Raw genomic sequence first — 27722 nt, forward strand, 5'->3', positions numbered from 1 at the left:
GTTCATAATAGAAGGCAACTGATAAGAGTACTGAAGAAATGGAGAATGGATACATAGGTTACTCTGAAAGTAATGCCTTCCTCTTTATTTCCATGCAACCTGAAGTTGATACAAAGAGCACAGTAACGCCATTTGTGAGAGCCTGTTTTTAGCTGCAGAACTCTCATTTTCAACATAGCCACCACTGTTAGTTGGGTGCTTTTGGCAGCCGTGAAAAAGTGCGTGCTGCACTTGTAACAATCTGCACTAGCAAAGTTTAGCCACAGCCACCACTGCTGAAATACACCACCTGCTGCATCACTGTGCTCAAATCCATTCTTTGGTCTCTAGACAGTCAGCAAGCATCAGTGAACGTCAATGAGTGCCATTTTTTCCACATGGGGGAAATCAGTGACACATCTTTGCTTCATCTGTGCTTCCAGGTCAGGCACCATTCTGTCAGACTGCCCCTCTGCTGCTGTCTGCTGCACTGCGACAGCTTGTGACAGAATGTTGATAGGAAGGTTCAACCTCTACTGCCATACCACCAACATCTGCCTCTGATGTTGCAGGATGGCATAGTAAAATGGGAGATGTTACTTCTGGAGCAGCTTTCAAATTTTAAATTCATTTCTGCTGTATAGGGAGCACTTAACCTTCACTAAGCCCTATATAAAGCTAGCATTATTTTGAGCATACCTTGGAGAGCAGTGTCTCTTGGATTCCCCATCTGGAGTCATGTGTAGTTGGGATATTGTCAGGAATTACACAAATAGCACTGCCACTAAGTCCATAAGGTACTTATGGTACACTTTAGCATTGTGCAAGACAAATAGTTCTAGAGTTTGAAGATGGTTGAATGTACAAGAATGCAGTAACTTAATGCAATTTAAGGAGCAAAGTGTAAAGTAGTGTAAAGAGAGAAAAAAAAAATCAATTTCCTGCATTAAGGAGAGAGCAGGATCTCTTTACCAAGTCCCAAGATCTTGGAACTGTGCTGAAGGAAGTAAGAAGATACAAAGGATAAGGCTCAGAAAAAAGAGAAGCTGTCATGGATAGAAATGTGATAAGGAAAAGAGAAGCTCGCTTGAAATGAGATACTGAGATTACAGAGTCTTAAAGTCATTATTTAACTTTCTCATGTTTCCAAACATGTAGGAAGTTTGGAAAGTAGTAAAATGAAGGGCATGGCTTGAATTCTCTCAGAACAGAACAGTTTGCTCTGGCCTTGAGCAGATGGGTCTGACTTGGGAGTTCTGTTGCCTGCTACTTGAGTAGGGCTACAATGCCTCCAAAGGTTTCTTCCAAGTAAATCTGTGATTCTATCATGACTTAATATAAATGAATGAGTATGCTTGAACCATGCACTGTGTAGTGATGTATTTGAAAGATAAGACTGATGTTTTGTTTATTCTAATCTTTAACTTGGTTAAAGCTGAGAGGAGTAATCTACCTTGTTTCATCTTTTGGAACTAGTAGCAGTTGTGATCACATGCACGGAAGGGCTAAGTGGGAAGGAGTAAAAGTTCTTTTTCAGTGAAGGTCTTAATAGAGACTAGATTAGGCCAACTGTGAAATTAACACTCCCAAGTGACAGAAATCTGTTTAAAGAGGGGAACAGAATGGCAAAGAGGAGAGGCAAGTAAAATGTCATCTGTAGCAGAGGGTCTGATAAACGCTTTGTGGATTTCAGAAAGAAACCTGTTCTGATGTGGGCTTTGCTAGACTGACTTTCTAAAACTGGAGTTCTGATTCTCTATTCAGGGGAAAAAATAAATTAGAGGTTTGTGTTGTTGCTTCTTGTTGTCTAGGATTCATAAAATCTCAAATCAGACAACGCAGTTTTCTTCTCCGGGCTGCAGATGTAACAGTAGTATTGGGGATCTTTGGCTCAGTGTGGAATTTGATGCTGCAGAAAGGTCTAAGCTAAGATTTTTGCAAATGTGAAACCCAGGATTGGATGAGGAACGTTCCCCTTCTACCCCCTCTAAAATGAAAAAGAGGGAATCTGGGAGAGGAGGACCAAAAACACTTGCCTCTTGCCACTTAACTACCTTAATAATGGTTGTGGTTGTTTTGGAATAGAATGAGTTGGATTTCAAAATGTGTCAAACAGAATTTTTTTTTTTTTTATAACTCTTCACTTAAAAATAAGTGAAAAAGTAGTAGGTAAAATGATAGCTTTGAGGTGTGGTGAAAGGAAATGTTTACCAGATACATCATCCTTTTGTACCAAAGCTGTAAGAACTCAGTTGCTCTCAAGGTTTGAAATCTTGGTGAAGAATGGAGACAGAAAGCAGTGGTGGGATTTAGGACAAAAGGTTAAAAGCTATGTTTTAAATCTTACATTTGAAAAGGCAGTGATTGTGAAAATAAATACAGGTTTCAAGGGGTAAGTGGATTTGAATCATTATGTACTTCTAGAAGAAAAAAGTTGAAGTCACAATTCCAACAATTAGAAAAGTACGGAGTACTGTTACTATTTGGCTATTTGGAGAAGTAAACCTCCTCCTATTTATTTTTAAATGATAGCTTTTTTCCCCTGATCTGCTTGAAGTTCCTGAAATGCACGGAGGTCAGATTTTTCTTTAATCTTGAGATGACAGCATCGGTGTCTTGGTCCTGTGGGTGGGTGGATAGATGCTTTTAATTATGTAACAGAATATCAAGCTATTGTGATCACAAAAAAGTCACCCTGGGGTGAGCTAGAGTGAAACATCTACCATCCTTGTTCAGAGTATTACAGGCATGTGCTGTTTATAGATATTGCCTGCTTACAAAGAAAAATAATGGCAAGCAAGACATGGGTGAGCCTTGACATCTCAATATTAAGACATGCACGTAGAAGAAATACTTTGAGGTTTTTCCCCCTAAATTTTAATCTGTAGCAATAATCTTCATGTTTCTTAGTCTGCCTATCTGCATGATGCTTGCTAAATCTTTGGCCCTATTATGAAAAACTGTGGGCGAATTATGTGCTTTTGAAAGAAAATAACTTTTTGCCAAATGTTGTTGTTTATTACCCAAGCACATCAGTTGTGCCTGAGCATCATGAATGTCATCATTAACTGCTTATTTTGAGATAGTTTGGGTGAGTTTTCTGAACGTGTGATGATATACTTAAGAAAATGTGACTAGAAGCCAGACATACAGAAATTAATCTTAATTTTCTCCTCATTACAGGCATCGCTTTCACAGATTTACCGGTAAGACAAGCGCATTTTCAGACAACTTTCTATGTGTTACATAAACCGATGTTTAGATTTAACTGGCATTTAGCTTTTATTCCTCAGAAACCCACTGAAAATCCTCTTCACTGATTTAAAATCAGATCCTTTCACCTTTTAAATGATGATTTCTTAATTGAAGCAAAAAGTTTTCTGTTTTTACACCGAACCTGACAGGGTTTTTGCTATTCAGGTATTCAGTGTTCAAGTGATTCTAGTGAACTTCCACCAGAATGTTGTGTATGAAGGAATGGTACATACAATTATTTAGTTTGCACTTGATTTGACAGAGCCAGGCCTTATGTAAAGATCAGTGCTTCATGAAACACCAGCACTGTGCATATGTACAGCTGTGTTACCATATGTGGAAAGGCTGGGTACTTAAGACATTGTCAGTGTAACTCATGCTTGATGCTTAGATTTCAAAAACATTACAAGTTTGCTTCATGAGATCAAACATTAAAACATTGTTTGGTTGGTTTTTGAGGAAGTTGCAGGTACTTGAAGTCTTTCATCTTTTTGGTTAATTAAATTGTATTTCCTTAAGATCACTATAAATGTTTTCCCTGTGCTATTGGTACAGGCATGATACTGCACTTACTTTGCTTTTTCTCATCCAGTTATTTCTGATTCAGTCTGGTTAAGGCACAGAGTGTAATGGTTCCATCTGGCCAACTGCTCTGTTAGCTATGGCCATAGGAGGTGGGGAGGAAAAATGAAGCAGGTGGCACAGGGTTGGGTGCTTCATGCAGGAAGCTGCTGCTGTCCTGGATCTGTGGGATGCCAGCAGGAGTACTTGCTATGGTACCAGCACAGGAAAACTGACATCTTCACCTAAAGTTTGAAGCTGGACCCCTCCCCATTAGAATTGATTGCTTTCATTGCATCAGAAGCTTTAAGACTTGTGCTTTGTTGCTTAGTCTAGGCTAGATAACATTATAAACAAGGCTAATTTAGAAAGCCAGAGTAGAGAAGAGACAAGAGAGGCTTTGGAATGGTTTTAACAATCAGGGTATTTTTCTTTTAGTTTCACTGGGCTTCAGGTTCTTAGTGGCCTATCTGGTGATAACTTGGTACTCATAGCTGCCATTCATTCAGTACACAGTTCTGTAGACCAGCATACCATTATACCATAACACCATTGATTGTGGTGTAAGTAGGATATGGATATACCAAACATAAAGCCAAAAGCTAACTGCTTGCCATACCGTTTCTGAGATGCTAAGAAAGTTAGTTTAATCTCAACCCACAGACTTCACTTTTCTCGTATTTGGCATATTTCAAGTTTGCATTGAGACTTAATCTCTAACCAGAAAATAAAACTGAGACAACAATGAGTGCTTTAAAGTTTTTTTAGATACAAGTTCAGGAATTCATGAGAACCCCAATGCGCTGTTGCTGTTCTTTTTAGGCATTGCACTTGGATTTGAGGTTAATGAGTCCTCTATCCTGTCAGTTCTTACCATTAAAATTCAGTGATGTTTCTAAGTATTTCACTCCAAAAGGAAAATGGCCCACTTTGTAAGTTTAATTTTTATTCTCTTTTAAAAGAAATTTTAATCTTGGTCTTGGAAAATCATTTAAAAATTGGTACTTAATATTTTGTGAAATTCAACCCAAAAGTTGTAAACTTTATCACAGTTTAAAAAGTGCCTTTTCTGACTGGAAAGAGAATGATCACTAAGCCTTACTTAATCATAGAATCACTCAGGTTGGAAAAGACCTTAAAGATCAAGTCCAACCACAACCTAACCATCCTACCCTCACTCTAACAACCCCCTGCTAAATCAGGTCCCTGAGCACCACATCCAAATGGTTTTTAAGCACATCCAGGGATGGTGACTCAACCACCTCCCTGGGCAGCCTATCGCAGTGCTTAACAACCCTTGCTGTAAAGGAGTATTTCCTGATACCCAACCTAAAGTTATCCTGGCACAACTTAAGGCCATTTCCCCTCGTCCTGTCACCAGAGAGAGCAGAACCAACCTCACTGTGCTGTAAGCACCTTTCAGATATTGGAAGAGAGCAATAAGGTCTCCCCTCAGCCTCCTTTTCCCCAGACTAAACAGCCAGAGTTCTTTCAGTCTCTCCTCATAGGGCATATTCTCCAGCCCCTTCACAAGCCTTGTTACTTATTTCAAAATAAAGAACCATTGGGAATAAAACTCATCAGTCATTGTATTGCTGGATTGGTAGAAGTTGCTTCAAATGCTGGATGTATGATCACAGAATCACAGAATCACCCGGGTTGGAAGGGACCCCAAGGATCATGTAGTTCCAACCCCCCTGCCTAGCAGGGCCACCAAACATACACATTCAGATCAGGTTGCCCAGGACCCCGTCCAACCTGGCCTTAAACACGTCCAAGGACGGGGCATCCACAACCTCCCTGGGCAGATCCAGGGGTATTTGCTTTTTCACACTACTAGTAACATTGGAGTTATTACAGAGTTCTGTTGTTTCTTTTTTTTTGGGGGGGTGGGGGGGTGGGGTGGGGAATTAGGTATAAGAGGAGAAAACTAATTAAAAAATTTCTTGCAGCCAAACTTGTACCCTACGGTAGGACTGCAGACACCAGGAGAAGTTGTGGATGCTAATTTTGGACAACACCCATTCGTATTTGATATTGAAGACTATATGCGAGAATGGAGAACCAAAATTCAAGCACAGATTGACAGATTTCCAATAGGAGATCGGGAAGGAGAATGGCAAACAATGATTCAGAAGTAAGACTTTGAATATTGTTCACTTAAAAAAAAAAAAAAGTTAATCTGATGATTTCAGAGGTCTTTAGGATGCCATGCCTGATGTCTTATTCAAAAACCTGTGAATATATATGTGAATTATATGTGAATATATGTGAATTAAGCACATGTATTAAGCAGATGCTTTTCGAGGGAGATTTCTCTGTCATTACTTAAATAAGAATGTGTAATAAGTGTAAATCTTCTGATTTGACCTATCCAGTTTGGGTTGGTGTGTTTTGGTAAAATTGCCACAAGCACAATGGTCAGCTATAATACTTGAGCAACTGGAAGTGTTCCTTAGCCTTTGGCATGCCAGTATAGCTTGTGGCTCCTCTGTGTGTGAAGTGCAAAAATGGTGGCTTTGGCTTTGCATTAATTTCCTGGTGAAAATGCAAACTGAATCACTTCAGTCTGTGTCATGAGTAATAAAGAAGCTTCAGTAGCAGACTGTATTGTGATTGGTCAAACTTTGGATCACAATTTTATTAAAAGTCATTGTAATGAAATTATTTCTGCTGGCTTAGTACTGTGTTTGGAGATGATACTGAATCTTAACTGAATTACTTTAGTCTGACTTGGACAGAAGTTTCTGAACTTCAAATAGAAATCTTTGATTCGGTCACTATTTTTTTTTGCAGAAACAGAAGTTTTACATTCAAGGAGTTCTCAGTTGCACATCTAGTTAATAAATGTTTCTGGGTTTTATTTTTGTTTATTTTTAGAATGGTGTCATCTTACTTAGTTCACCATGGATACTGTGCAACAGCAGAGGCATTCGCCAGGTCCACAGACCAGACTGTGCTAGAAGAATTAGCTTCCATTAAAAATAGACAAAGTAAGGCTGGAAAGCACATTACATCTTCTTTTCTTTTTGTTTTCCCTTCTCCCTTAAATGGATACTGCATAGATCTTTCTCTTAAAGATTGTTGTAGAATATTCTTTCAGCACTGTTTCATAGTACAGTTCTTTACTTTCCTGTAAAGCTGTGCATATATGAACAGCTGCCTAAGATGAACTGCACTAATACTCCTGGAGCTTGTTTGATGTAGCAGGATGTGGTAAATTACCTGTTGTCCTTCTCTTGAATGGAAAATTGTGATCTGTCTTAAACAAACGTGTGTAATGTCTGTAAACTAGTGCTTGTGACTGACCCCTATCTCTCACAAACAGGAATATAAAGCTGTTGATAAAAGTTTAAACTTTTCTCTCAGTGATAAAGGTTAGAGTTTAGGAAGTGCTTTGAGTTAAAGCAAATGTCAATTTTTTTTTTCCAGTTTACAGTTAAGGGAGAGAGGAGAAGGGGAATTAATAGCTTCTCACTTGCTCTGGCTGTGCTGTTTGGCAGCCTGATGAAAACAGTGCCTTCCCCCATTCATTTTGATCCCTGCTGTATGAACACAAGCATTTGTGTGACTGCATGACACAGCACATGGGGAAACTGCTTTGGTGGAAGAATAGCTTGTCTGTTGGGTTGTTTTTCATTAGGATCAATTGCTCAGTTGGTGGTTAGAGCTGTGAGGCTGTTTGAGGCTTGTGCCAGGTTACAGCAGCAGAAGCATTAACTAAAGCTGCCAAGTCTGCTGTGGAAAGACTTAGTTATCTGTAACCTGGTTTTAAGCGTGTGTTGCAGGTGAGAGACACTAATTTTTTTGGCTGAAATTGAACCATTGGGAGTGTGGGAAGTAATTTGGACATTCTTGGGGGATGGTAGTTTGGTATGTGCTTGTATACAAAGGTATGAAACTGAGAAATATATCACAGAATGATGTCTCCAATCTTAATCTAGCTCTAAATGAGCAGTCCTTGTTCAAAGCAGTTACACACTGACCATGAAAGTATTTACTTAGTACTTGTTTAGATAGCTGTAGGTAGAGTCTGACTCTTCACTCTGCCTATTGAACTTTTTAAGGAAGCATGATTTTTCTTTAAGCTTTTTTTCCTTTCTAATGAACAGCCCTGTTGATGAATGGTTGCAGTGTCTTGTAATAACTAATTTACGTGTATTAATCCATTAGCTGTCGTTTTAACTGTTGTTTTTGGTGAACAGAAATTCAGAAACTGATTTTGGCAGGATGAATGGAGAACCCATTGAAACAACGTAACAGCTGTATCCAAGTTTACTAGAAAAAAATCCTAATCTCTTATTTGTTTTTTGGTGAACAGGAATTCAGAAATTGGTTTTAGCAGGAAGAATGGGAGAAGCCATTGAAACAACACAACAGTTGTATCCAAGTTTACTAGAAAGAAATCCTAATCTCTTATTTGCATTAAAGTGAGTCTTCAAATTATACAGATGTGTGTTTATAGATGACACAATTACCTTCTGAGAAAAGACAATTAAAGTTTTCACAGAAACTTAAAGTTAAGCAGCATTTTTTAGAAAATGTGTAGTTTTTTTTCTTTATGCTATATTTATTTGCTACGTGTTAAACTAGGTTTTGTCATCAAGGTCTTGTTTTGCAGCATAGTTCACGTCTTGCTGTAGACTTGTGCTCTAGAACTAAGTTTCTGTACTTTTAAAAATGAATTTTAATTGGATTCAGTGTCAAGTAAAACTTAAAATGTAACTGATAGTGTCACATACAAGAAGGTTAAGAGTCTTGTGGCATGAGTTTGGTCTGTTCCTCCAAATGGCTGACTGAGGTTAAACACCTCTTTAAGATGAGTTGTTGCACTCCTTGTCACTGAACTGCAAACCTCTCTGGGCAGTGAAAATTCACTAATCCCCAAGAGTCCTCGTAGCTTCATGGGCATGCAATATTCACCTTCATTCTGGCATTTCTACTTGCCAGCTGTGCTGAACCTCCAAAATTGCTTATCATGTCACGACATTGGAATGTGGGGAAAAAATCTGCTCCTTATACAAAAACAAAGCACTGGAATTTTTACGCTCAGTTAATTGACTTGAAATGTTTGAAGTCTGTCGCACTCGAGTGCTGAACAGAATTCATGTGATAGTACTGCAGACTTATCACAGAATGTGATTTGATGAAAGACCTCACTCTAACATCAACTGTATGTCACCTTTTTCTCAATCTGTCTTGCTAAATTTTGCCTGCTCCATTAAGATTACCTAAGCCTAAAACATTAAGCAGTAGCTCTAAGCTTCATCAAAATCCATAGTAAAATCTCCTTACTTAAAATTGACAAAGAGTAACCACCTCTAAAAGGAAGGTTTGTATGTGAGTTTGCTTACTAAACTGTTTTCCGGTGTAAATGTTTCATGTTAAAGAAGTTATCATTTAATCCTTACTGTTCCAGGCAGTCAAAGTGTGTTTGTATTATCTTGGAGAGAAATAACAGGCATGGCAACAGAATTATGTATCCTTCTGAAGAAATACGCTTGCCCCTGCCAATAAAACAAAACAAAAAGTACATCTTAGTGCTCTAAACTTTGAGGACTTATTGCCAGAGTTTATCCTCAAAGATAACGTTCCTGTTCTTCTCCCTCATAAACTTCATAGTTTCCTATTTTGGCCTAATACTCTGTTTGCTGATGATTGGATTAGTGACATCCAGCATTTTGTTGAGTCAGACTGTTTTAAAGTGCGTTTAACACTAAAATCACTGATATCATTGTAAATTGAAGTGTCTGAATTGTTTTACGAGCTTAACTTCTTTGTCTTTTGTTTAGGGTGCGCCAGTTCATAGAGATGGTGAATGGTACGGACAGCGAAGTGCGGTGTTTGGGAGGCCACAGTCCAAAATCTCAGGATAGTTACCCTGTTAGCCCACGGTCTTTTAGTAGCCCTAGCATGAGCCCCAGCCATGGAATGAATATTCACAATTTGGCAACAGGCAAAGGGAGCAGCACACACTTTTCTGGTAAGTTGATGTGGAGGATATAGCAAATCTGTAAAGCTTTCTTCTATGGCTTTGAGAAGTCACAAAGCATTGAACCTGTGGATAGACTGTTTTTGTTAGGGCTGAGGCTTTTTGCACTGAAGTAGAGATTTAACAGTCAAAGTCTGTTATTCCCAGTCACTACAGGAACTGTATTTATGAAATGAAATTTTAAGACATCATTGCTTCTGTGAGGTACGGAGTTTTGACATGAAATTTCTGTTGTCATTTTGATGCTAATCCATGGTTTAGGCAAGGTGCCTGAAATCCAGTAGGTGGTCTGTGTTGTTCATGGAATAGTAGGAAATATTAAGAGCTGGCTGGCCAAGCTAGGTTAAACAAACAAACTGCTGGCAGCCACATTGCAGTCTGCACAGCTGAGACTGTTCTGAAAGCACCTGTAGTGGTGGCAAAGCTTCAGTGGGAGACGAAGATGGTCAGGGCTGCCCTGTGCCAATGGAGAGATCCCTGCACAGGGATGGGACATGTTGAAATGGTACTTGAACATGTCATCTCTGAAGCCAGTTCTGCTTTGGTAGCGTGTGAAGGCTGTCAATTTTCAGTTCTGTTTCTTCCTTAAATCTGAACTGGCCCCGTGGCATCCAGAATACCAGCTGCTGCTTCAGGCGTTTTAGTCTTGTTATGCTCAGAGTTGTTGTTGTTTCCTCGGGTTCTCGTGGTGTCTTGTAGAAAGCACCTCTAACTTGCTTATTTTGAAAGCAGAGGCACTACTCTTAATAAGCAGGCAGGTAAAATGGTGTTGTGAACACTGAGATTTGGGATTTGCTGAATAGCAGAAAGTGGCAGTGGGGTGGGGGGAGGAGGTGATTGGGGTTTTTTGTTTTTATGTTTTTAAATAATAAATCCTTCCTTTGACCTGTTTCTGTGTTAGATGATATTTGGGAGCTCCTACGTTTGTGCTTGATAGGACTGCCAATTACATGTTTGCTTCCAATGGCAGTTTATTGATTATGTTTTAGAGGGGTCAGAAGAAGTTTTAGCCAGGCGTCATAATTTCACAGCATGGTATAATTTTATTTAGCAAAGCACAATATTAGCAATTAAAATAATTATATAGGAAAGCAGCAGGGTTGTGTTTATGTGGCAGCATGGAAAACATTTCAATACTGAATTTTACTGTGTGTTTCCAAAGATAATTATGTGATAAAGAATTAGAATGATACATGTCTGCTTTCATTCTTAATTATTACAGTGGCCTAAATGTTCTTGCTTCTTTCAGAAATGTTTATAAATGATTGTGTTGATTCAGTTTTATGTCTTACTCATGTATATGTGCAACTGAAAAGATCTTCCCATCTGTGTGCTAGTATTTCTTAATGTTTTCATTTCTGCAGTGTAGAAACCTTAAAGGTGCAAATACTTGAAGCCTGGAAGCTGCCTTTTTAGGATTATTTGTTTGACAAATGTAGTATTTTGTGACTGGGAGCAATTAAGCTATTTTTGTTTCACTTTTAAATTGGTATCTACAAAGTTCTTTGTAATTAATTACAACTATAAAAACTTTCTTTCAGGGTTTGAAAGTAGTTGCAGTAATGGAGTAATATCAAATAAAGGGCATCAATCTTACTGTCACAGTAAGCATACAGCCACCAGCTTGAATGTACCAGAGCTTAACAACATAAATGTATCAAGATCTCAGCAGGTTAACAGCTATTCCAGGTGAGTGAACTTGGATACTTCCAACATACATTAACACTTGTGCTGTCTACATTGTTTTTATTACAAAGAGTTCTCAGTGGAATTTTTTTTCTTTCAAGAGCAGTTACAGGATTTATTGGAGGGCATTGGAGGGAAGGGAGAAATAACTGCTTCTGTTTGTGATTGCTCGAGTCTGCTCTGGTTTTAACTTCTCCAGCTCAAGAGTCTGGTTGTTTTTTTCCTGTTCAGTTAAAGAAATGCAATGAAGAAAAATAAATTATCTTGCTGACAGCTATTTATGGTCAATTTAGAAATTGTTTAGGGTTAAGATTACGTAGCTCGCTTGTAATTTTAATTTACACCACTGACATTAGTTTAAGAGCTCTTGTTTGGAAGGCAGTAGCTAAATACACCCTACTCCTAAGAATGTTCCCCTGTATTGATCAAATGGGATAGGAAATGGTGTAGGCAATAAAAAGTTGTCTGGATACTTTCACTTTGTGCATTATCTACTGGCCGAACACAATTGAGGTACATCTGGAACATGGATACTCTTCCATTGCACACATAACAGGAATTGTTTGCCTACCTTCCATTGCTGTCACCTGTAGAAAGAGCAAAAGTGATGCATGAATCTGGGCATAAATACTGAGCTCTGTAGGCTAACACAAATGCAGCATAACTTGATTCAGTTTGAAATCCATAAGTACTTTGTTGCGTTGTCCAAAATGCATTCCCCAAAGCATCAACTAAGATACTCAGATGTACGTGACAACAAAAACATAGCACGGTTAGATTGCGATGACATTAGCAGAAAGTAAGGGTAACAATTTTCCCAGTTTGCATTTGTGTCAGCAATCATCCCTGCAGAACAACTTGGCAGAGTTCAGTGTTGAAATTTCTCACAGGACGAAGGCAGTTCCTTTATTGTAGAGCTGCCCAGCTAAAGAGATCTTTCATTCATCTTCAGAGGAAGCTGAATGTGTTTTGGTTCTATTGGCAGCAAGCTTTTAAAGCTCTAAATCTTTTTGGTCCTGTGAAAGGTTTTAGATTGTGACAAAATAGTTATACCCTATTCTATTCTAAAGCTTGTACTATCAGGAAAGGTCAGTCTCCAGAGCCACCATGGCAACCACAGCACCTAAAAGTGTCTTTGTGTGACTGCTGTGAGCAAAGCGTATTGCAGAGTTGAATTTACCTCTGACTCTTTCAGTGTCTTGGTGTTCTTGGTAATTGCTCTGGGCTTTTCTTCCTTTTCCCTGAAATTCCACTGAGAGTAAATGGGAGATTGAGGCTTTTTTGTGAATATAATTTACCTAAATGTCAGGCCTATTTTGAGAGTGTCATATTTACTTAGCTGTGCTCTGAAAAAGAAGGGGACAGGGGGAAGCAGAACTAAGGTGTTTCTTCAGTGCATGTTCTCTGCCTCGTTCTATGTTCAGATGCATAAGCAAGGTAAGGTCGTCTTGCTGTCCCTTCAGAAAGTGTTACAATACTGACACCTGAATACTGGTGGACACATCTTGTGTTTTCAGTCTGAAAATGGTGTTTTCCTGAATGCTAATGTTGGGAGAGCCTTAATATTTCCTGCTGCTGCTCTGGTATTTCTGGTTGCTATGGAAAAAACCTGTGGTCCACCTTGGTAATACATGAAAGCAGTATTTCCTCAGGCAGGATGAGCATCTGTGAGGTGTTGTGCTGAAACTGCAGAGGGCTTAACCCAAAGCATTTAAGTATGAATAAAACTTGTGTTTCTTACTCTCATTTCAGCAATGATGTAGACATGGAAACAGATCACTACTCCAATGGGGTTGCTGAGACTTCATCCAATGGCTTCCTAAATGGTAGTTCTAAACATGATCACGAAATGGAAGAATGTGACACAGAAATGGGTCTGCAGTGATATTTCTTACATTTTTATTAAGTGATGGCAACAAGGTTATGTTTTTACTTGCAATGCTTCCCAACTTGAAAATTAAGGATATTAGCTGAAACCTTAATTTCTGTTGTTGTTGTTCTGCTATGATGTGTACATCTCATAACTGTAGCCAGTCTGTTGGCAGTGTGGGAGCAGGGGGAAGGGGTGACTTGTGGATAGGCAAACTAGTATTGGTTTCTAAGGAAATACTCTTGAGAAGATGTTCTTTAGCCTGCTTTGTATTGTCATGCCTGTTGTTGTTGCTGGCAAATGAACATTTAAGTGCCCTCTGACAGCACAGCTTACAAAGATGCCATTTACCCTGGCAGTTACGGCACACACTGTCCCTGTCCAGTAGTGCAGAAAGCACACAGGCTGCAGTCTGGCTGTGGTTATTACTGCCATTTGCATCTTGAGAAACAGAAGAGACCAGCCCAGCCACTTGTGCTCTTGCAGAACTGTTTTCTCAAGCAATCAATTTACACAGATACCAATTAATACGTGATTCACGTGAAGTATGAAGCTCAGGACATCACTGGTAAACTTCCAAAATGCAGTATTGCTAACAGATACCTACAAAAGCTCCACGGTTCCAAGGGCAAGTGCAGTTGCTGACCATGCAGCTTTGCTGGTGGGTACTGCATAACTGTTCAAAAGCAAATAGAACTTTGTTTTGGCCACAAATAGGAGGGATGTTCTATTTCCCAGATCGTTTCCCTACATTACAGTGGTAACACGGCCCTGTTTCTATGACAGGAAAACCAAAAAACTTCTTCATTCTTTTGCAGCCCTGTCCACAGAGGCTGAGACAGAGAGTGGCTGCATGGGGAGCAGAGTGCTTACTTTCCAATGTTGGCCTTTTCCCTGCCTTCGGGCCACAAACAGCACTGCTTGAAGACTTGGGGGTGCTTCTTTTCTAAAAAGAGAGGTGGCTCCTCAGGCTGCTTTGTTGACATCGTGCAGTTTGAGAAGTTTGCTGCAGCTTTTTGATGCATTTACATATTGTCTTTAGTGCTGTGTGTGACATACAAAATAGGCACATCTTACCAGAGCTGACACGCTTCTGAGGAAACAAGTGCACTGTTGATTTTATTTTTAAAACAGTGTTTGAAATTGTGGTGGAAAATCTATCACTACGTAGCAATGCTGAGATGGGAAGGATGAATGGCTTTGTGATCTGTACATCAAGATCTGGTTTAAAAACTTGATGAAGAATAGCAAGGAAAGGATGAATTCTTTAGCTGGAATGTGTGGCTGTAAATTTAAGAAAGGCAATGCTTTCACAGAAGCTAAAGGGTGTTTTGCTACTAAAAAACTGCATTAGTACATGCTTAAAACTAAGTAGTGTTTTGTAATACTGTACAAAATAGCAAAGAAGGCAGTTGTAGCGTTCCACTTGATGACAAAATAAGGCTGAAAGCTAGTATGTGCTGCAAGGACTGTGTACATTCATAACAGTAGCATTAAAGCCATTGGAGGATTTCTGGCAAGTTTTGGTTCTGTTGTGTAGTGCTTGTGGTTTTTCACTCTGATTTAGTGGTTCAGGATCTGGCATATCTTTCTGAGTGCAGTGCTGAAGAATTAATAAGATAGCTAGAAATGCATGGTTGTTTTTTTTTGTGTTTTTTTTTTAATTGGTGTTCTTATAAAATTTTAGGGTAAAACTCAGTTGGTAATCTAGTAAGTTAAAATAAACCACTGCAACATTAAGAGCACGGGCAGGCAGCCTTTGCAGCTGGCTGAATCCCCTTAAGTTAACGTTAAGGACCTGTTTAACAGCAGTATAGGTGTGCACTGTGCTGGGATTTGAGGTCCTCCATGCTTCCCTCCTGAGAAGGCAGATGATTAAAGTGAAATCAGTGCATTCCCCAGATCCATAGGCTTTAGTTTTCGCTCTGGTGGTGGTGATGATGACGATATCGTTTTTGCAGAAGTAGATTCAAGTCAGTTAAGGCGTCAACTGTGTGGTGGGAGCCAAGCAGCTATTGAAAGAATGATCCATTTTGGAAGAGAATTGCAAGCGATGAGTGAACAACTAAGAAGAGAATGTGGCAAAAACACAGCAAATAAGAAAATGCTCAAGGTATGCTTTGTCTTGGAATTGCTGCTAAGGTGAACAACTGCATTGCCCACTTCTCACAGCATGCTGCATAACAACGTTTTGCTTAAACTTCTGTGATTTCACTGTGGTTTCTTTTGGTCTGAGTGTATTCCAGTCAGCTGTGGTGTGGTACCATCTCCTGTCTTGTCCAAGTAGCACATTCATGGAGAAAATAACTTCATATTGTAAAACAGTTAAAAGCAGAGATGAATTTAGTGTGTCCCCTTATCTCACTTCTAACCATGCTTGGACACTGGAATCATAGGTACTATTTCTAGCAAGAATTGGTAGAGGCCAGAAACATGCTGTGTGCAGGTAGTTGGCTGTGTTTTGAGACTGCTCTGAGTCGTGAGTCAAAATGTGTTAAGAAAAGGTCCAGGTTTTCACTGGTGTAATGCAGCTGTGATGTAATAATCTTCCTGCAGGATGCATTCAGTTTACTTGCATATTCAGATCCGTGGAGCAGCCCTGTTGGAAATCAGCTTGACCCAATTCAGAGAGAACCTGTGTGCTCTGTACTCAATAGTGCAATACTAGGTAAGACGTGGTGGGTTCTGCACTTTCAGGGAAGCAGGGTAGCACACCATTGCTCACTGTACGCTGTTTGCTTGGTCTAGCACTGAGGTGTCTGAGTGATGAACAAAGCTATTGAAATGCCCTGTGAGCAGAAGGGAGTTTTGGGGGTGTGCAGATGTGCTGCTTGCTTGTTTTTATTAGTTCAAAGCAAAAGTGGGTTGCTCAGTAATAGAGCTCTGCAGAGACTTTTAAAGTGTGCCTGCGTTGTTCCTGCTCTGTTTTGCCACGAGAGTAAGCTTTGGAAGGAAGTCTGTGGATTCTGAGTTTTCTAGTACAAGAAAACAATGAAACCAAGTGAGATGTTTTAACTGCTGCTGTTAATCTTCCAGAGACTCACAATCTGCCAAAGCAACCACCGCTTGCCCTGGCAATGGGACAAGCATCACAGTGTCTGGGATTGATGGCTCGATCGGGAATTGGATCCTGTGCTTTTGCCACAGTGGAAGACTACCTACACTAGCTATGCATTTGAAGATCTGTGAAATGGTGTGGTGTATTCACTATGGAAAGTAGACCAGCTCTGCTGACTGGAATTTGGAATTTTAATTATGTACTAAGGACAAGTCTGTCGCTTTATGTTGCTTCCTAGTTTACAGCATGATGCAAACGATTTCTAACTTAGTGTTAGAGAATTTCCATCTTTAAACCTCTTAGACAACTAAGAGTGGAAAGTATCACCGATAATGTCAGACATCCAAATTGACAAATACAAATCCTCTCAACGATTGTCTAAAACAAACCAAAAATCCTGCTGCCTTGTGGTGGGACAGAAGAGCAGAAACGTGGACGTATCAGCATGTGGGTGATGTATGTGTCAAGCAGGATGACTTGCCAACGGCCACCCCCATTGTTACATAGTTCAATCAATGTAATTTGCAAAATGCATAAACACCTGATGGTTTGGATATAGTGTTGATGGGAAGAAATGATATTTTTTAATGTGTACTGTAAAACTTGAATTACTCAGGAGCTGAGTGAATATGTTTGTTGCTACTTACAATCCCAACCTGTTGATCTTAGTAGTTTTTGTTTTAACATGGTCTTTTCAACTTTGTTTCCTTGTTTAACTACAGACAGCTTCTGTTGTGTAGACTCACCAGTTTAACTGTTGTATGATAACAGTATTACATGTCAACACAGTGTGGTTATGACCTATTTATATAAAAACCAAATATTTAGTCAATTTACAGTCTTAATTTAATCTTTGTACACCTTGCATTTTTAAAAGTGCTTAAATAGTACTATATTGCAATAAAATGTAGTGATACCATAATTAACCAGTCATTAAAAACTTACTTCTACATACGTGGTAGCATGGGCTTGTATGCTACATTTTCTTTGTTCTAGTTTTATCCTAGAACGGTGGTTCACTGCTGGACCCTACGATACCACCTCCCTTGTCAGAGCTGCTGAAAATTAAAGGGTGTGTTCTTACCATGAGCTAGCACTGCTAAGTCAAGGCAGCAAGTTGAACACTCCCTGAAGGTAGGGGGAAAAGAAATAATAAATTACATTCCTCGAAAGTAATCAAGCCTGGCTAGAAGCGGCCCTGCTGTGTGAAGTGATGTAAGGACTCTAATACTAGCCTACAGCCTCTCCCAAGTGATGTGGGTACTGAAAAGGCAGGAACAATAGATGGTTTTAGGAAGCACAGCATCCACAAGAGTAAGTATGAAATCATTCATCTTTATTCTTTGCAGTTGAGCTGCCTCGTGGAACAAAGTCCAGCTCTGTGAGATGAGCTTATAAGAGCCCCTGAAGGATATGCCATCATGACTGTGACCAGCAGTGTGTCAGCTTCCCTAACAACTTCTGCCAGGGGAGGTAAGAATGCAGAGGGCAACCAGGACCGCTTTGTGAAACTGTCCATTGCCTGAAGCTGAAAGAGAGGAGTAATGATGGAGAAGGGGGTGGAGGGTATATGGCACCTGTTCACCTGTTACGTGTAAGTGAGGAGAAATTAACTCTCAGTACATGTCCACTGATAGCATCTTCTGAAAAAGCTGTCTTCAAAGTGTACTTGTCACCTTTCTTGCGACCCAGTATTTTGTGAACTTTGTTGCTCTTTGCTTTTTTTCTAGCCCTTAAACAAAAAACAAAACCAGTAAGCCTATAAGCATGTTCTTAGCTCAGCTGTGTGACTAGCAGCAATTCATTCCATTACTGCAGCATTTCAAGCTTGGGCAGAAGCACAAAAGGGAAAGCTGAAACTTCCTCTTAGTCATGTTTCATAGAGGACAGAAGGCTTCCACTGGCACATGCTGGTGCCACTGGCCAGCCTCCTGCAGGATGGGGTGCAGTAGTGCTTTCACTTTTAAAGCACAAGTGGAAAAAGCAAATTGATATCTAATCTTTTTTGACCATAGAATCAAGCCAGTTTGGAAGGGGGTGAGGTTTCCATCCACAAGCTCAGGCTGCCCAGGATCCCATCCAACCTGGCCTTGAACATGTCCGGAGATGGGCAGCCACAGGTTTGAGCAGCCTGTGCCAGTGCCTCACCACAGCAAGCAAATAATTATTTAGTCTAAACTTAATCTTTTCTTAGTTTAAAGCCATTCTCCCTTGTCCTACCACTACAATGGGATACCAGACCTATGATCCACACAGAATCTGTTTCTGTGGCTGAGCGGCAGCGTAGGGCTAGAACTGATGTTAAGTCTGTTTTTGTTCATTTTTTAACATCACTTTTTAACAGAGCAAAGGTACAACTTCCCTCTGCTTTAAGATCTTACAAAGATCGTAGTGACTTTGGCAGCTCAGGCCATAAGCCTTATAATGGTTAGTTTAGGAAGTGAACACAGCTCTGGACCAAGACACTGTTTGTAACTGTATAAAAAAGGAGCTAACACGTCATTCCATATTCTCCCCAGCAAGTATTCATTATGCATCCTGCTCTGCTCCCTTGCTACATGTTCTAAAGTAAAGTAAACTAAAGCCCTGTAACATACAGAAAAGCATTAAAAATGAAAAAAGAACCCTAAAATTAAACACTAATTTAGGCATATAAGCATGGAGTAGTGCCAACTGCATTTTTTTTTTCTCTTTTACTTACCCCAAGATTTGTCCACAAACTGAACTGCAGCTTTTTTAACTGGGTCTTTCTTGTTTGCAATGGAAAAAAATTCATTTGCTGTAACGAGATGAATATTAATTATGAAGATTAATACAGACAAATGCAGATGCAGATCTAAGGAAAACTGCCTACCGCTTGTGCGGTTGGTGCCGGGGCCGTAGAGCTGACTGTGTATGAAGTCTTTTGCTGTTTGTTGGTGGAGGCCTGTTAAGTTCTCATCTTTCAAGTGCACAGCAATATAGTTTCCTTTTGACCTAGTTAGAAATGCAAATCCATGGCAAAGTTACAGAACCCAAAACATTGTGTGCTAGTCAATATTTTGATACTTGAGCTGTCAGTGCTGGTTTGATGATCAGCCAAGAGCTGAAGCAGCTTGCCCTGACTGGTGGGAGTCACAAACTCCTCTTAGAGGAGGCTAGTGCTACTTTCCCATACGCAATCATTGTGATGAGGGCAGAAGCACAGTGAAGAAGACTTAAGTCACGCACACTTGTTTCAATTAGAGCAAGAGCAGGGCTAGCATCAAGTGAAAAACAGATCCTGGAGATCCAGCTGCAGGCTGCCTCCCTCAACCTCAGGCTGGAGGAAACAGCGCTGCAGCACTGAACTGATGCCCCACATCTGCTCCTGCTGTACCTGGTGCCTCCTGCTTTGCCTTTCTTGACCTGTCCTGGGATGCGGTCTTCACTCTGTTTTGCAGACTCCCCTTCAGGGCGTTTATCTAAGGAAAATTCAACAGAAGAAAAATATCCCAAAAACGCAATCTAGAACTGTAAGTAAGAGGAACAGAAATGAAGCAACACAAGCTGTGAACGAGCATCCATCTTTAAGTGCAAAAGGCACTTTCCAGCTGCTCTGATTGATTGGTCAAAACTAGCAGTGCTGCTCTCCAAGGAGGGCTGTTGAAGAGGAGGGCTTAAATCTCAGGGGAGCCCTCCAAAAAGTAACAGTGCTTTGCTGTTCCTTGCCATCAGTCCCAAATCGATGGGATTCAACACAGGACAAAAAATCAGTGCAATAGAACAGCCGTGCACTGCTGGAAATGGGGGGGTACCATCCCACCTTTATTCTCTGCAAACTGAGCTATGGAAATGAAGCTTTCTGCGTACCTGGTGCAGCCGCGGGGCTCGGCTCTTCTGCTCTGCGAGAGAAGGGAAAAGCACGTTGCAGCCCCAGCCCGGCTTTGCACAGCCACGTGCCCCCGAAAAACCACCAGTGGCCTCCCGCCTTCCATCCTCACCGAGCAAGCGGCGCGGCGGCCAGCTCCTGCAGGAGGGCTTCGGGCAGCAGCTTCCTTCTCTACGGAGAAACGGTGATGAGGGCGCGGGGCCCGGCCTGCCGGGCTCGCGGCGGGCTGCGGGGCGACCGCGGTACCTTCTGCTCCGTGAACAGCTCCTGCCGCCGCCGCCGCTTCTCCTTCAGCAGCTCCCGGTGCCTGCGGGGGGGGGGGGGGAGGAAGGGAGCGGGAGCCGCCGTGAGCGCAGCGCAGGGTGAGAGGGGGAGCGGAAAGGGGAGAGGGGACGCCGTACCTCCGAGCCGCCTCCCCCACCAGCTTCCTCTTGGCCTCGGCCTCTGCTCTCGCCGTGCCGAAGGACAGCTCCTCGGGGGCTTCGTCATCCTCGGACGAGAGCGGCGCGGCGGCCGGGCCCGCGGGGACCGCCGCCTCCTCGTGCCGCCGCACCATGACCACGCTCCTCAACCGGCCTCAGCGCGACCCGGAAGCGCTCCGCTAACTTCCGGAACCCGCCCGCCAACTTCCGGAAACGCTCTGCCGACTTCCGGCCTCGCCCCCTCATCGCCCAGCTGTTCACAACCCACCGCCCCCGGCGCTGGCAGTCAGACGCGGACACGGGAGCGGCTGGCTGCAGGCTTTATTGGCGCGATCAGGGCCCGCCGCCTCGCCCCGCCCCCGCCCCGCTTCAGGCGATGATCTCGGACTCGTGCCGGGCCAGCGCAGGCGGCAGCGTGGTCCCGCAGGGGCCCTGGAAGTGGAACCTGGAAGGAGAGACCGTGTGAAGGGCGGGGAGCGGGAGGGGAAGAAATGGTGGGGGAGGTTCGCTTTTCTCTAGGCAGCGCAACCGCTCAGAACAGGACGGTGAAGATGGAGGGGTCAGACTGCAGAGCGGCCTTACCTGAACCTGTCTGTTGCAGGAGTGGCTTCCATGTTGAATTCCGCCACCGGCACTCCTCTGGAGGACACCTGGGGGGCGAACATGGCAGCAGGGTACACCACGGAGGAGGTTCCCACCTGCAAAGCCAGCAGCATAGGGTAAAGCAAATAAAGACCTGACAGAAAGGAAAATACATCCAGAGCTGTGTTTTGTGTCACTGTGGAGGGAGGTGGCATGCATCAGAATTTTGTCTGCTGCAATCTAAAGAAGCCTGTTTGCATTTCTGGGACTTTTTTGTTTTGTTTACATTTTTGTGGTTATAAACTACAAAAGACAGGAAAAGAAGACAAAACATCCAATTGTATTGGTCAGTGATGCGGAATGCACATGGCAAGGAAATAAATAACCCCACAGAAGCAGCTCCTGACGATGCCGACCTGCCATCCCACAAAGCAACACAAACGTCCTCACCACCAAGCAGAGGTCGCATAGTTCGAGTTCCTTCTCCACCGCTGTGAGAATATCTGGATCCAGGGCTTCACCAAACCACACAACGTGGGGACGAAGAAGGCCGTGACAGCCATCTTCCTCGCACCTATTGAAAAATTGCAGAGGGACAACGTTGTATTTCTGACATGAACACCTCCACCTGCACAGTGGCACAGCAGCTCTCATTTAGGATTGGACACGGCTTCCTCCCTTCTTTCACTGCTCACATTCACAGCACTCCTCCTGCTCTCCCGAGCACAGGTTGTTGAACAGTCATTCAATTCAGAATCTTAACTGCTGTGTCTTAACTCCTGAAATGCATCCAAGAACTTGATACGTGCTATGATTTTCACTGACTTCAACAGACACAGTCTAGCAGGTTTTTAAGAAGAAAGTGGCCTGGGCAGAAGCATCACAGCAGCCCCACAGCAGCCTCGTTTCCTTAGGAACAAGATAAAAAAAGCAGTAGCTCCTTGCACCTGCAGCTAGCCAAGCTAAAGCTTTAGCCACTACAAAAAGCACCCTGGCTTATTTAGAGCCTGTAGGAAACTTCTCCATGGCTGCACACCAGCACCCTATCACATGCTGACCACCAGCAGAAAAGCAGAGCAGTAGAAAAGTAACAGCTTACTGTGCAGTAGTTTCGCAGTGCAATTCTACTGCTCACTACCAAACCCACAAACTTTAGCATGTTTTGAGTTTGAAGCTCAAGTACACAAACATGCAGTTCCTTTAGCACTGTGATAAACTTGTACACACTCCTACTGTCTGGTGCCTCCCAAGCACTAAGTTTAGATATGAACTCTGTTCCCAGGTGTTCTACTCCCATTGAATGTGTATGTGTCCTTCCAAAACTATAGGAACAGTCATGAAGGAATTGAGATGGATGAAATTCTAAAAAGCTAGCAGCAAAAAAAAAAAAAAGTGGATACATACTGAGGAAGTTCTTCAACTGGAATTGTGGCATCTTCTGTTTCTGGATCTGGAGCCCTGAATTTACAAAATTGAAATACATATTCAAACATACAGATGAAGTGCATTTTACAGATGGCCAAAAACTTCGTATTTTTTCCAGTCAAGAATCTTTGCAACTTCAGTCAACTCTACTAAAGCCCCCCCCTTAGCACACAGAGGGCAGGCAGGCTTCTATACAGCATTATCCCAGAGCTAAGCAACAGCAATTAGCTTGTCAAAGTCCAACAAAGACACAATGAGTATTTACAAAGCTATCTAAAGATCTGGGATTAAAACTTTTAAGTATAAGCAGGTGCCTGTCCTCCCCTCCTTTTCTTTTTTTCCTTCCTTCAACAATGCAAGGGAAAAAAAAGAAAGATAACTAAAATGAGGCCAAAGGGCTCTTCTGCAACTTGAAAAGAAATCCTGAAAACTGATTTTCCTGCATTTCAAGACTTGCAATGAGAGTCTCACTGATGAGTTGAAGCACAAGAGCAACGTGGTGCTCATGAGATTCAGAACAGGAGAACCCAAGACCTGAATATTATTAAAGAAAAATGAAGTGCTTGGCTAGAACTGCTCTGTGCTCCTGTAACAGCTCCTGTCCTACTGAAGAGCAGACTGAGCAGAACATATTGGGAGTTTGCAAGGAGATGGATTTACCCTTTCCCAGCCAACGCTGGGCAGATCGGACTCTTGTAATTCGCAGTCACATTTCCACAGTTGGTGCATCGAGTTTTAAATAAGCTTCCTGAAAAGCAGAAAGAGGAAACGTTATGGATCAAGTAATTGCTCCAGGGCATGACTGTACAAGCAAATGGTTATGTTTATAAAGACAGCTTTTATTTGACTTGTGGGTTGACAGCTACAAATTGGGTATTGAAACCTGCCATCATTACGGTTGAGATGTTATTTACAGAGTGCATCCACACATTTGTTTAGCAACCAAACACAGCCAGGGTCAGAGTAAAGCACAGCACGAGCAGAGCCAGAAGCACCCTTTTACCTAAGCGGCCACAGAGAACAGCAGCAGCTGTGCCTTTGAGCTACGCTTTACGACCTTCTGCCATGAACTATAGGGAATGGGAGAGAAGCACCACAGAGCATGGAAGAGAAGTGGAAGCATCACGTGTTTCTAGATCCTCCTTCCTCCTGCACTGAGGGGCTGCCACTGCTGGGGCCATGAAGGAAAGGCCAGGACATGACAAATGGAAAGCACCAGGCTGGAAAGACCTCTCTTGCCCACATGCCTTTTGTTTGTGGCAGTAGCAGTGTGATGCTGTCACATTGCTGAAACCCTGAATTCCACGCATTCAAGTGGCAAAACTGAGCAGGTGGGAATGAAGAACCAACTCCTATGCGCTGTTCACTATGTGCTGTTCAGATGACACATAAAAGGAGGCTATGAAGTGTCCAAAACATCTTCCAAAAGGGAACAGGGTGACACTGTAAATAACCTCCTGTGAGTGATTATCACTTTTAAGACAAGTTCCATTTGTTCTGCCTATCGTCCTGCTCTCTCCTCTCCCCAGTTTTGCTGCCCAGCAGCAGACAGGGAAGCAGAACCTTACCATGAATCTCCAGGAGGTGCTTTGTGCCCGCCTTCCTGTGCAGTTCATCGATATTCTGGGTGATGACCACCACGCTCCTGCCTTGCTTTCTCAGTCGCTTTTCACACTCAGCAATGGCGATATGAGCAGCGTTGGGATGTTTGCTCAGCATGACCTCGCGGCGGTAATGATAGAATTCCCACACGCGAGAAGGGTTGCGTGCAAACGCCCCGGGAGTGGCCAACTCCTGAAAGAGATGCAACGCTTCATTCTGCTGATGGAAGTGAAAGAGAACCCCTTTTTCAGGTGAGGGCCAACAGCACACTGCCAGTCTGACAACAGGATAACCAGAAGTAGATTATTACAGCCAGATGCAGCTGACAGGAACACAGCTCAGTAGCCCATCTTTTATGAGGATGACAACTCAAAATAGCTTGTGGAATGAAGAGATAGCTTGAAACCAGTAGAAGTTCAGCGCAGTACAAAGGAAGATGAGATGTTTCAATGCACGCAATTTTTACCATTCAGGACTCATTTACAGAGCAGCCATAAAACTCAGCAGTGTGTGGATTTTCCCTTCGCTAGCAATTTCTTATCTGACTTAGTTTAACTGTAATGCTAACCAAATTACAGTCCCTGTCAAAACCAAAGCCTAACGTCACCTTTATACACCATCCTCAAGAACAACAAAAACAAAGAGAGCAGACAGGGCTGCAGTGTTTGGGTAACAGTTACTGATGGTGACCTTGAAATGTGCAGTACCAGAGTCTCGAGGCACCTGCACTACAGTATTTTATTGCTCGCTACTGCACCACTGTACCTCAGAAATCAGGATTAAAAGAAAACCAGGTTCTATCTTTGCAACAGTCCTTTATTATTTTTGTAACATTTTCCTAAGAGTTTAAACCAGGAAAGGCCTCAGGAGATACAAACACAGTGAGGGTGTCCAAAGAGGAGCGAGCAGTTGGGTGACCAGGCAGCAGAGCGGCACAGCAGAAAGACAGAGCTGTCTGCATACACATCAGCTTTCTGAAGGAGCTGATCAACCCAACAACAGAAAACTCTCACACACATCCCTGGCTGACAGAAGAGCACAGCAGTGCCATGGTACACACCTGTGCTTGCCACTTTCTCCAAAAGCCTCCGGCCCCTCTGAAGGTAGGAACGCCGCTCTCGGCACTCACACCGGCTCCGGTAATGATGGCGATATGCTTTGCTTTGGCAAACACTTCTCGGAAATCAGCCATGTCTGTTTGTGGGATGAAAAGATGAGCACTTTCATGATGAAAGGTGAACTGCTCAAACAGTTGCATTTTTACATAAGATTCCATACTATGCTGCCAAACGCACATGCAGAAAGGGCATTCGCATGCGCCCAGAACTGGCTTCCCTGGCTTCCACATACACCCACCATGACTTCTATTTCAGAGTACTTTGTTTTTTTTTTCCCCTCCTGTTTCTGTATGTTGGAATTTGAAGGGCAGTTCTTGGAGACTTTCAAAAATAACGTATGAGCAAACCCAGTAGGACAACAAATATTCAACTATGGGTATATGCAGTATTTTAAAGACAAGATGCCTTAAACTAAAACCGTAGTTAGATGCTACCATAATAGCAATGCCACCACCATTCAGGAATAGGTTGCTTCCTACCTGTAAGAATCAAAACGAGATTATAAAGGAAACTCTTTACCTCAGATATTAATTTTAAAGCAACATATTTTAGAATCACAGAATGGCAGAGGTAAGAAGGGACTTCTATAGAACATCAGGTCTAAGGCTCCTCAAAGCAGGGGAAAACTCGAGGGTTCCCAAGCCTGTGTCTAGGCAGTTTTTGGAGATCTCCAAAGAGGAGATCCCACAGCCCCTGGGCAGCAAGTGCCAGTACGCCATCACTTGCACAGCACAGAATTGCTGCTTTGTCAGCGCTCACTGACTCATCATGGTGCTGGGCACCTCTGAAAAAAGCCCAGCTGTGATTTATCACTCCAAACCAGAGGCATATATACACTAGTAAGAAACCCTTGAGCCTCCTCTCCTGCAGGCTGCACAGCCCCAATCCCTCTCAGCCCCTCCTTATACATCAATCACTCCCAGCTCCTTATCACTTCTGTGACCAGACCCACCCCAGCAGGTCCTGCAGTGGGGAGCCTGAAGCTGAACCCAAGTCCCCAGGCGTGCATCACCAGCGCTGGGCAGAGGGAAGGACCACAACCACCTCCCTCCACCTGCTGGAAGCGCTCTGCCTGGTGCAGCCCAGGGGGCCGTTGGCCCTCTTCAGCAGGAGGGCCCATCCCTGGCTCCTGGTTACCCAGCTGTCCACCAGAAGAATGCTCAGGGCTTTTCCTGCAGAGCTGCTTTGCGGCAGGTCGGCCCCAGTGTGCCCTGGTGCCAGGGGTTATTTCAAGTTAAGGCACATCCTCAGGCTTAAAAATAAATATGCACATGTATGTCTGCTAGACTAAATAAGGGTTCATCTTACTTAATATGCAGCTCCCAAACTACCACAAATGCTTGAGGTCCCCCGTAATTCTTGCACAAACAAATCAGGATGAGTGTTATTGCTCCTTAGAAGCATGAAGAGGAAACGCAGCTAACTAGCTGTGTAAATTATCTGCATAATCTGCATAAATTGTAAGTACTAAAACCACGTCGGCAGGAAACCACAGCGACAGCAGCTACTTTCGGAACCACACAGTGAAGAGGCACAGCAGATACGTTTTAACAGCTAACAGACAAGTCAGCGTCACGCTCTTCCAATCGTTATGAACAACACTGGGGATTTCGCCCATTCCACGAACTACTCTGAGTTTCCAACCCAGCTCAACCACCGCCCGGCAGACTAAAGCGAACGAACGCGTGTCTCACTCGAACTGGGCCGAGCCATTTCCCAGCAGAAGCTGAGTTTCTTGGAAGCAGCTTTGGGAGCACCGTGCACCTGGGCGAGCAGCCTCCGGGCGGCGCGTCCAGCGAGACTCATCAGCGGCGCTTCGACGCCTCGTCCTGAGGAGACACACGGGAAACGAGCGGATCGCCGAGCGAACGGAACGCACCGCTCGCAGCTCCCCGACGGAGCTCATTTCTGCCGGGAGCGGCCCCGAGCCGCCGGGCCGGGCTGCAGCCGACGGAAGGAACCGCGAGCGGAAAGCAGCGCGGCGCTCTCGCCAGCTGGGCCCGGCCCCGCTCCCGGCCCTGCCGCGTACCCACCTGAGGGCAGGCGGTGCGCGGGCCGCTCTTCCGCAGCTCCGAGCCCTGCCGTGCGGCGCCGCACGTCCTCGGCCCGCCTTCAGCCCCGCCTCCCCTGCGCGGCTGTTCCTTTGCTGCGGCAGGGGGCGGCGCGGCTCCTGGCTGAACGCCGCTGCGCTGCTCGGCTTCACTGTGTGGCGGAGCAGCCGGGTGCCGCCGCAGGGCCGGCAGGACGGGGCGCTGCTGCAGCGCGGGGCACCTCGTCCGCGAGTGAAGCCCCCGCACTTAGTTTTACTCGGACATAGAATCA

At 43.2% G+C, this 27722-nt stretch overlaps 3 protein-coding genes across 5 annotated transcripts in view; 1 reads left to right on the forward strand and 2 right to left on the reverse strand.

Moving 5' to 3' along the window:
* RANBP9 (RAN binding protein 9) overlaps positions 1–17355 on the forward strand; it is a 37521-nt gene extending 20166 nt beyond the window's left edge. The window contains exons 5-14 of the mRNA XM_048940390.1: positions 3163–3185; positions 5748–5932; positions 6676–6788; positions 8117–8225; positions 9588–9778; positions 11329–11476; positions 13226–13347; positions 15305–15456; positions 15900–16011; positions 16380–17355. Coding sequence (XP_048796347.1) covers positions 3163–3185; positions 5748–5932; positions 6676–6788; positions 8117–8225; positions 9588–9778; positions 11329–11476; positions 13226–13347; positions 15305–15456; positions 15900–16011; positions 16380–16510 — 1286 coding nt within the window. The 3' untranslated portion in view covers positions 16511–17355. The remainder of the gene's footprint in view (positions 1–3162; positions 3186–5747; positions 5933–6675; positions 6789–8116; positions 8226–9587; positions 9779–11328; positions 11477–13225; positions 13348–15304; positions 15457–15899; positions 16012–16379) is intronic.
* A 361-nt stretch (positions 17356–17716) lies between these two features.
* Positions 17717–20874, reverse strand: NOL7 (nucleolar protein 7). Of its 2 annotated transcripts, XM_048940394.1 has the most exons (9): positions 20653–20874; positions 20498–20558; positions 20364–20422; positions 20233–20264; positions 19760–19844; positions 19256–19377; positions 19103–19180; positions 18025–18133; positions 17717–17929 (listed from the first exon to the last, which is right to left on the reverse strand). In XM_048940394.1, exons 1-8 carry the CDS (start codon positions 20805–20807, stop codon positions 18060–18062), a joined length of 666 nt encoding a protein of 221 aa, XP_048796351.1. In that variant the 5' UTR covers positions 20808–20874; the 3' UTR covers positions 17717–17929; positions 18025–18059. The 2 variants fall into 2 exon arrangements, with proteins under 2 accessions (XP_048796351.1, XP_048796350.1); XM_048940393.1 differs by having other exon boundaries at positions 17717–18133.
* A 48-nt stretch (positions 20875–20922) lies between these two features.
* Positions 20923–27554, reverse strand: SIRT5 (sirtuin 5). Of its 2 annotated transcripts, none has more exons than XM_048940391.1 (9): positions 27434–27554; positions 27165–27229; positions 25343–25476; positions 24249–24474; positions 23341–23428; positions 22660–22713; positions 21706–21829; positions 21256–21371; positions 20923–21118 (listed from the first exon to the last, which is right to left on the reverse strand). In XM_048940391.1, exons 3-9 carry the CDS (start codon positions 25472–25474, stop codon positions 21043–21045), a joined length of 816 nt encoding a protein of 271 aa, XP_048796348.1. In that variant the 5' UTR covers positions 25475–25476; positions 27165–27229; positions 27434–27554; the 3' UTR covers positions 20923–21042. The 2 variants fall into 2 exon arrangements, with proteins under 2 accessions (XP_048796348.1, XP_048796349.1); XM_048940392.1 differs by having other exon boundaries at positions 27095–27229; positions 27434–27536.
* Between the last annotated feature and the right edge of the window lie 168 nt (positions 27555–27722).

This window comes from Lagopus muta, chromosome 3 (genome assembly GCF_023343835.1).
Source record: "Lagopus muta isolate bLagMut1 chromosome 3, bLagMut1 primary, whole genome shotgun sequence".
NCBI classification, from domain to species: Eukaryota; Metazoa; Chordata; class Aves; order Galliformes; family Phasianidae; genus Lagopus; species Lagopus muta.

Excerpts from the sequence above, each read along its gene's own strand:
- NOL7 (XM_048940394.1), bottom strand. The coding sequence starts at position 20,807 with ATGGTGCGGCGGCACGAGGAGGCGGCGGTCCCCGCGGGCCCGGCCGCC. Across the intron at positions 19,845-20,232 it reads GAGCCCCGCGGCTGCACCAG|ATAAACGCCCTGAAGGGGAG; the intron begins GTACGCAGAAAG and ends AATTTTCCTTAG. Across the intron at positions 18,134-19,102 it reads GTTTGTGGACAAATCTTGGG|GGCTAGAAAAAAAGCAAAGA; the intron begins GTAAGTAAAAGA and ends TTTTTGTTTAAG.
- SIRT5 (XM_048940392.1), bottom strand. The coding sequence starts at position 27,206 with ATGAGTCTCGCTGGACGCGCCGCCCGGAGGCTGCTCGCCCAGGTGCAC. Across the intron at positions 21,830-22,659 it reads CCAGTTGAAGAACTTCCTCA|GTGCGAGGAAGATGGCTGTC; the intron begins GTATGTATCCAC and ends ATTTTTCAATAG. Across the intron at positions 21,119-21,255 it reads CCTGCAACAGACAGGTTCAG|GTTCCACTTCCAGGGCCCCT; the intron begins GTAAGGCCGCTC and ends CTCTCCTTCCAG.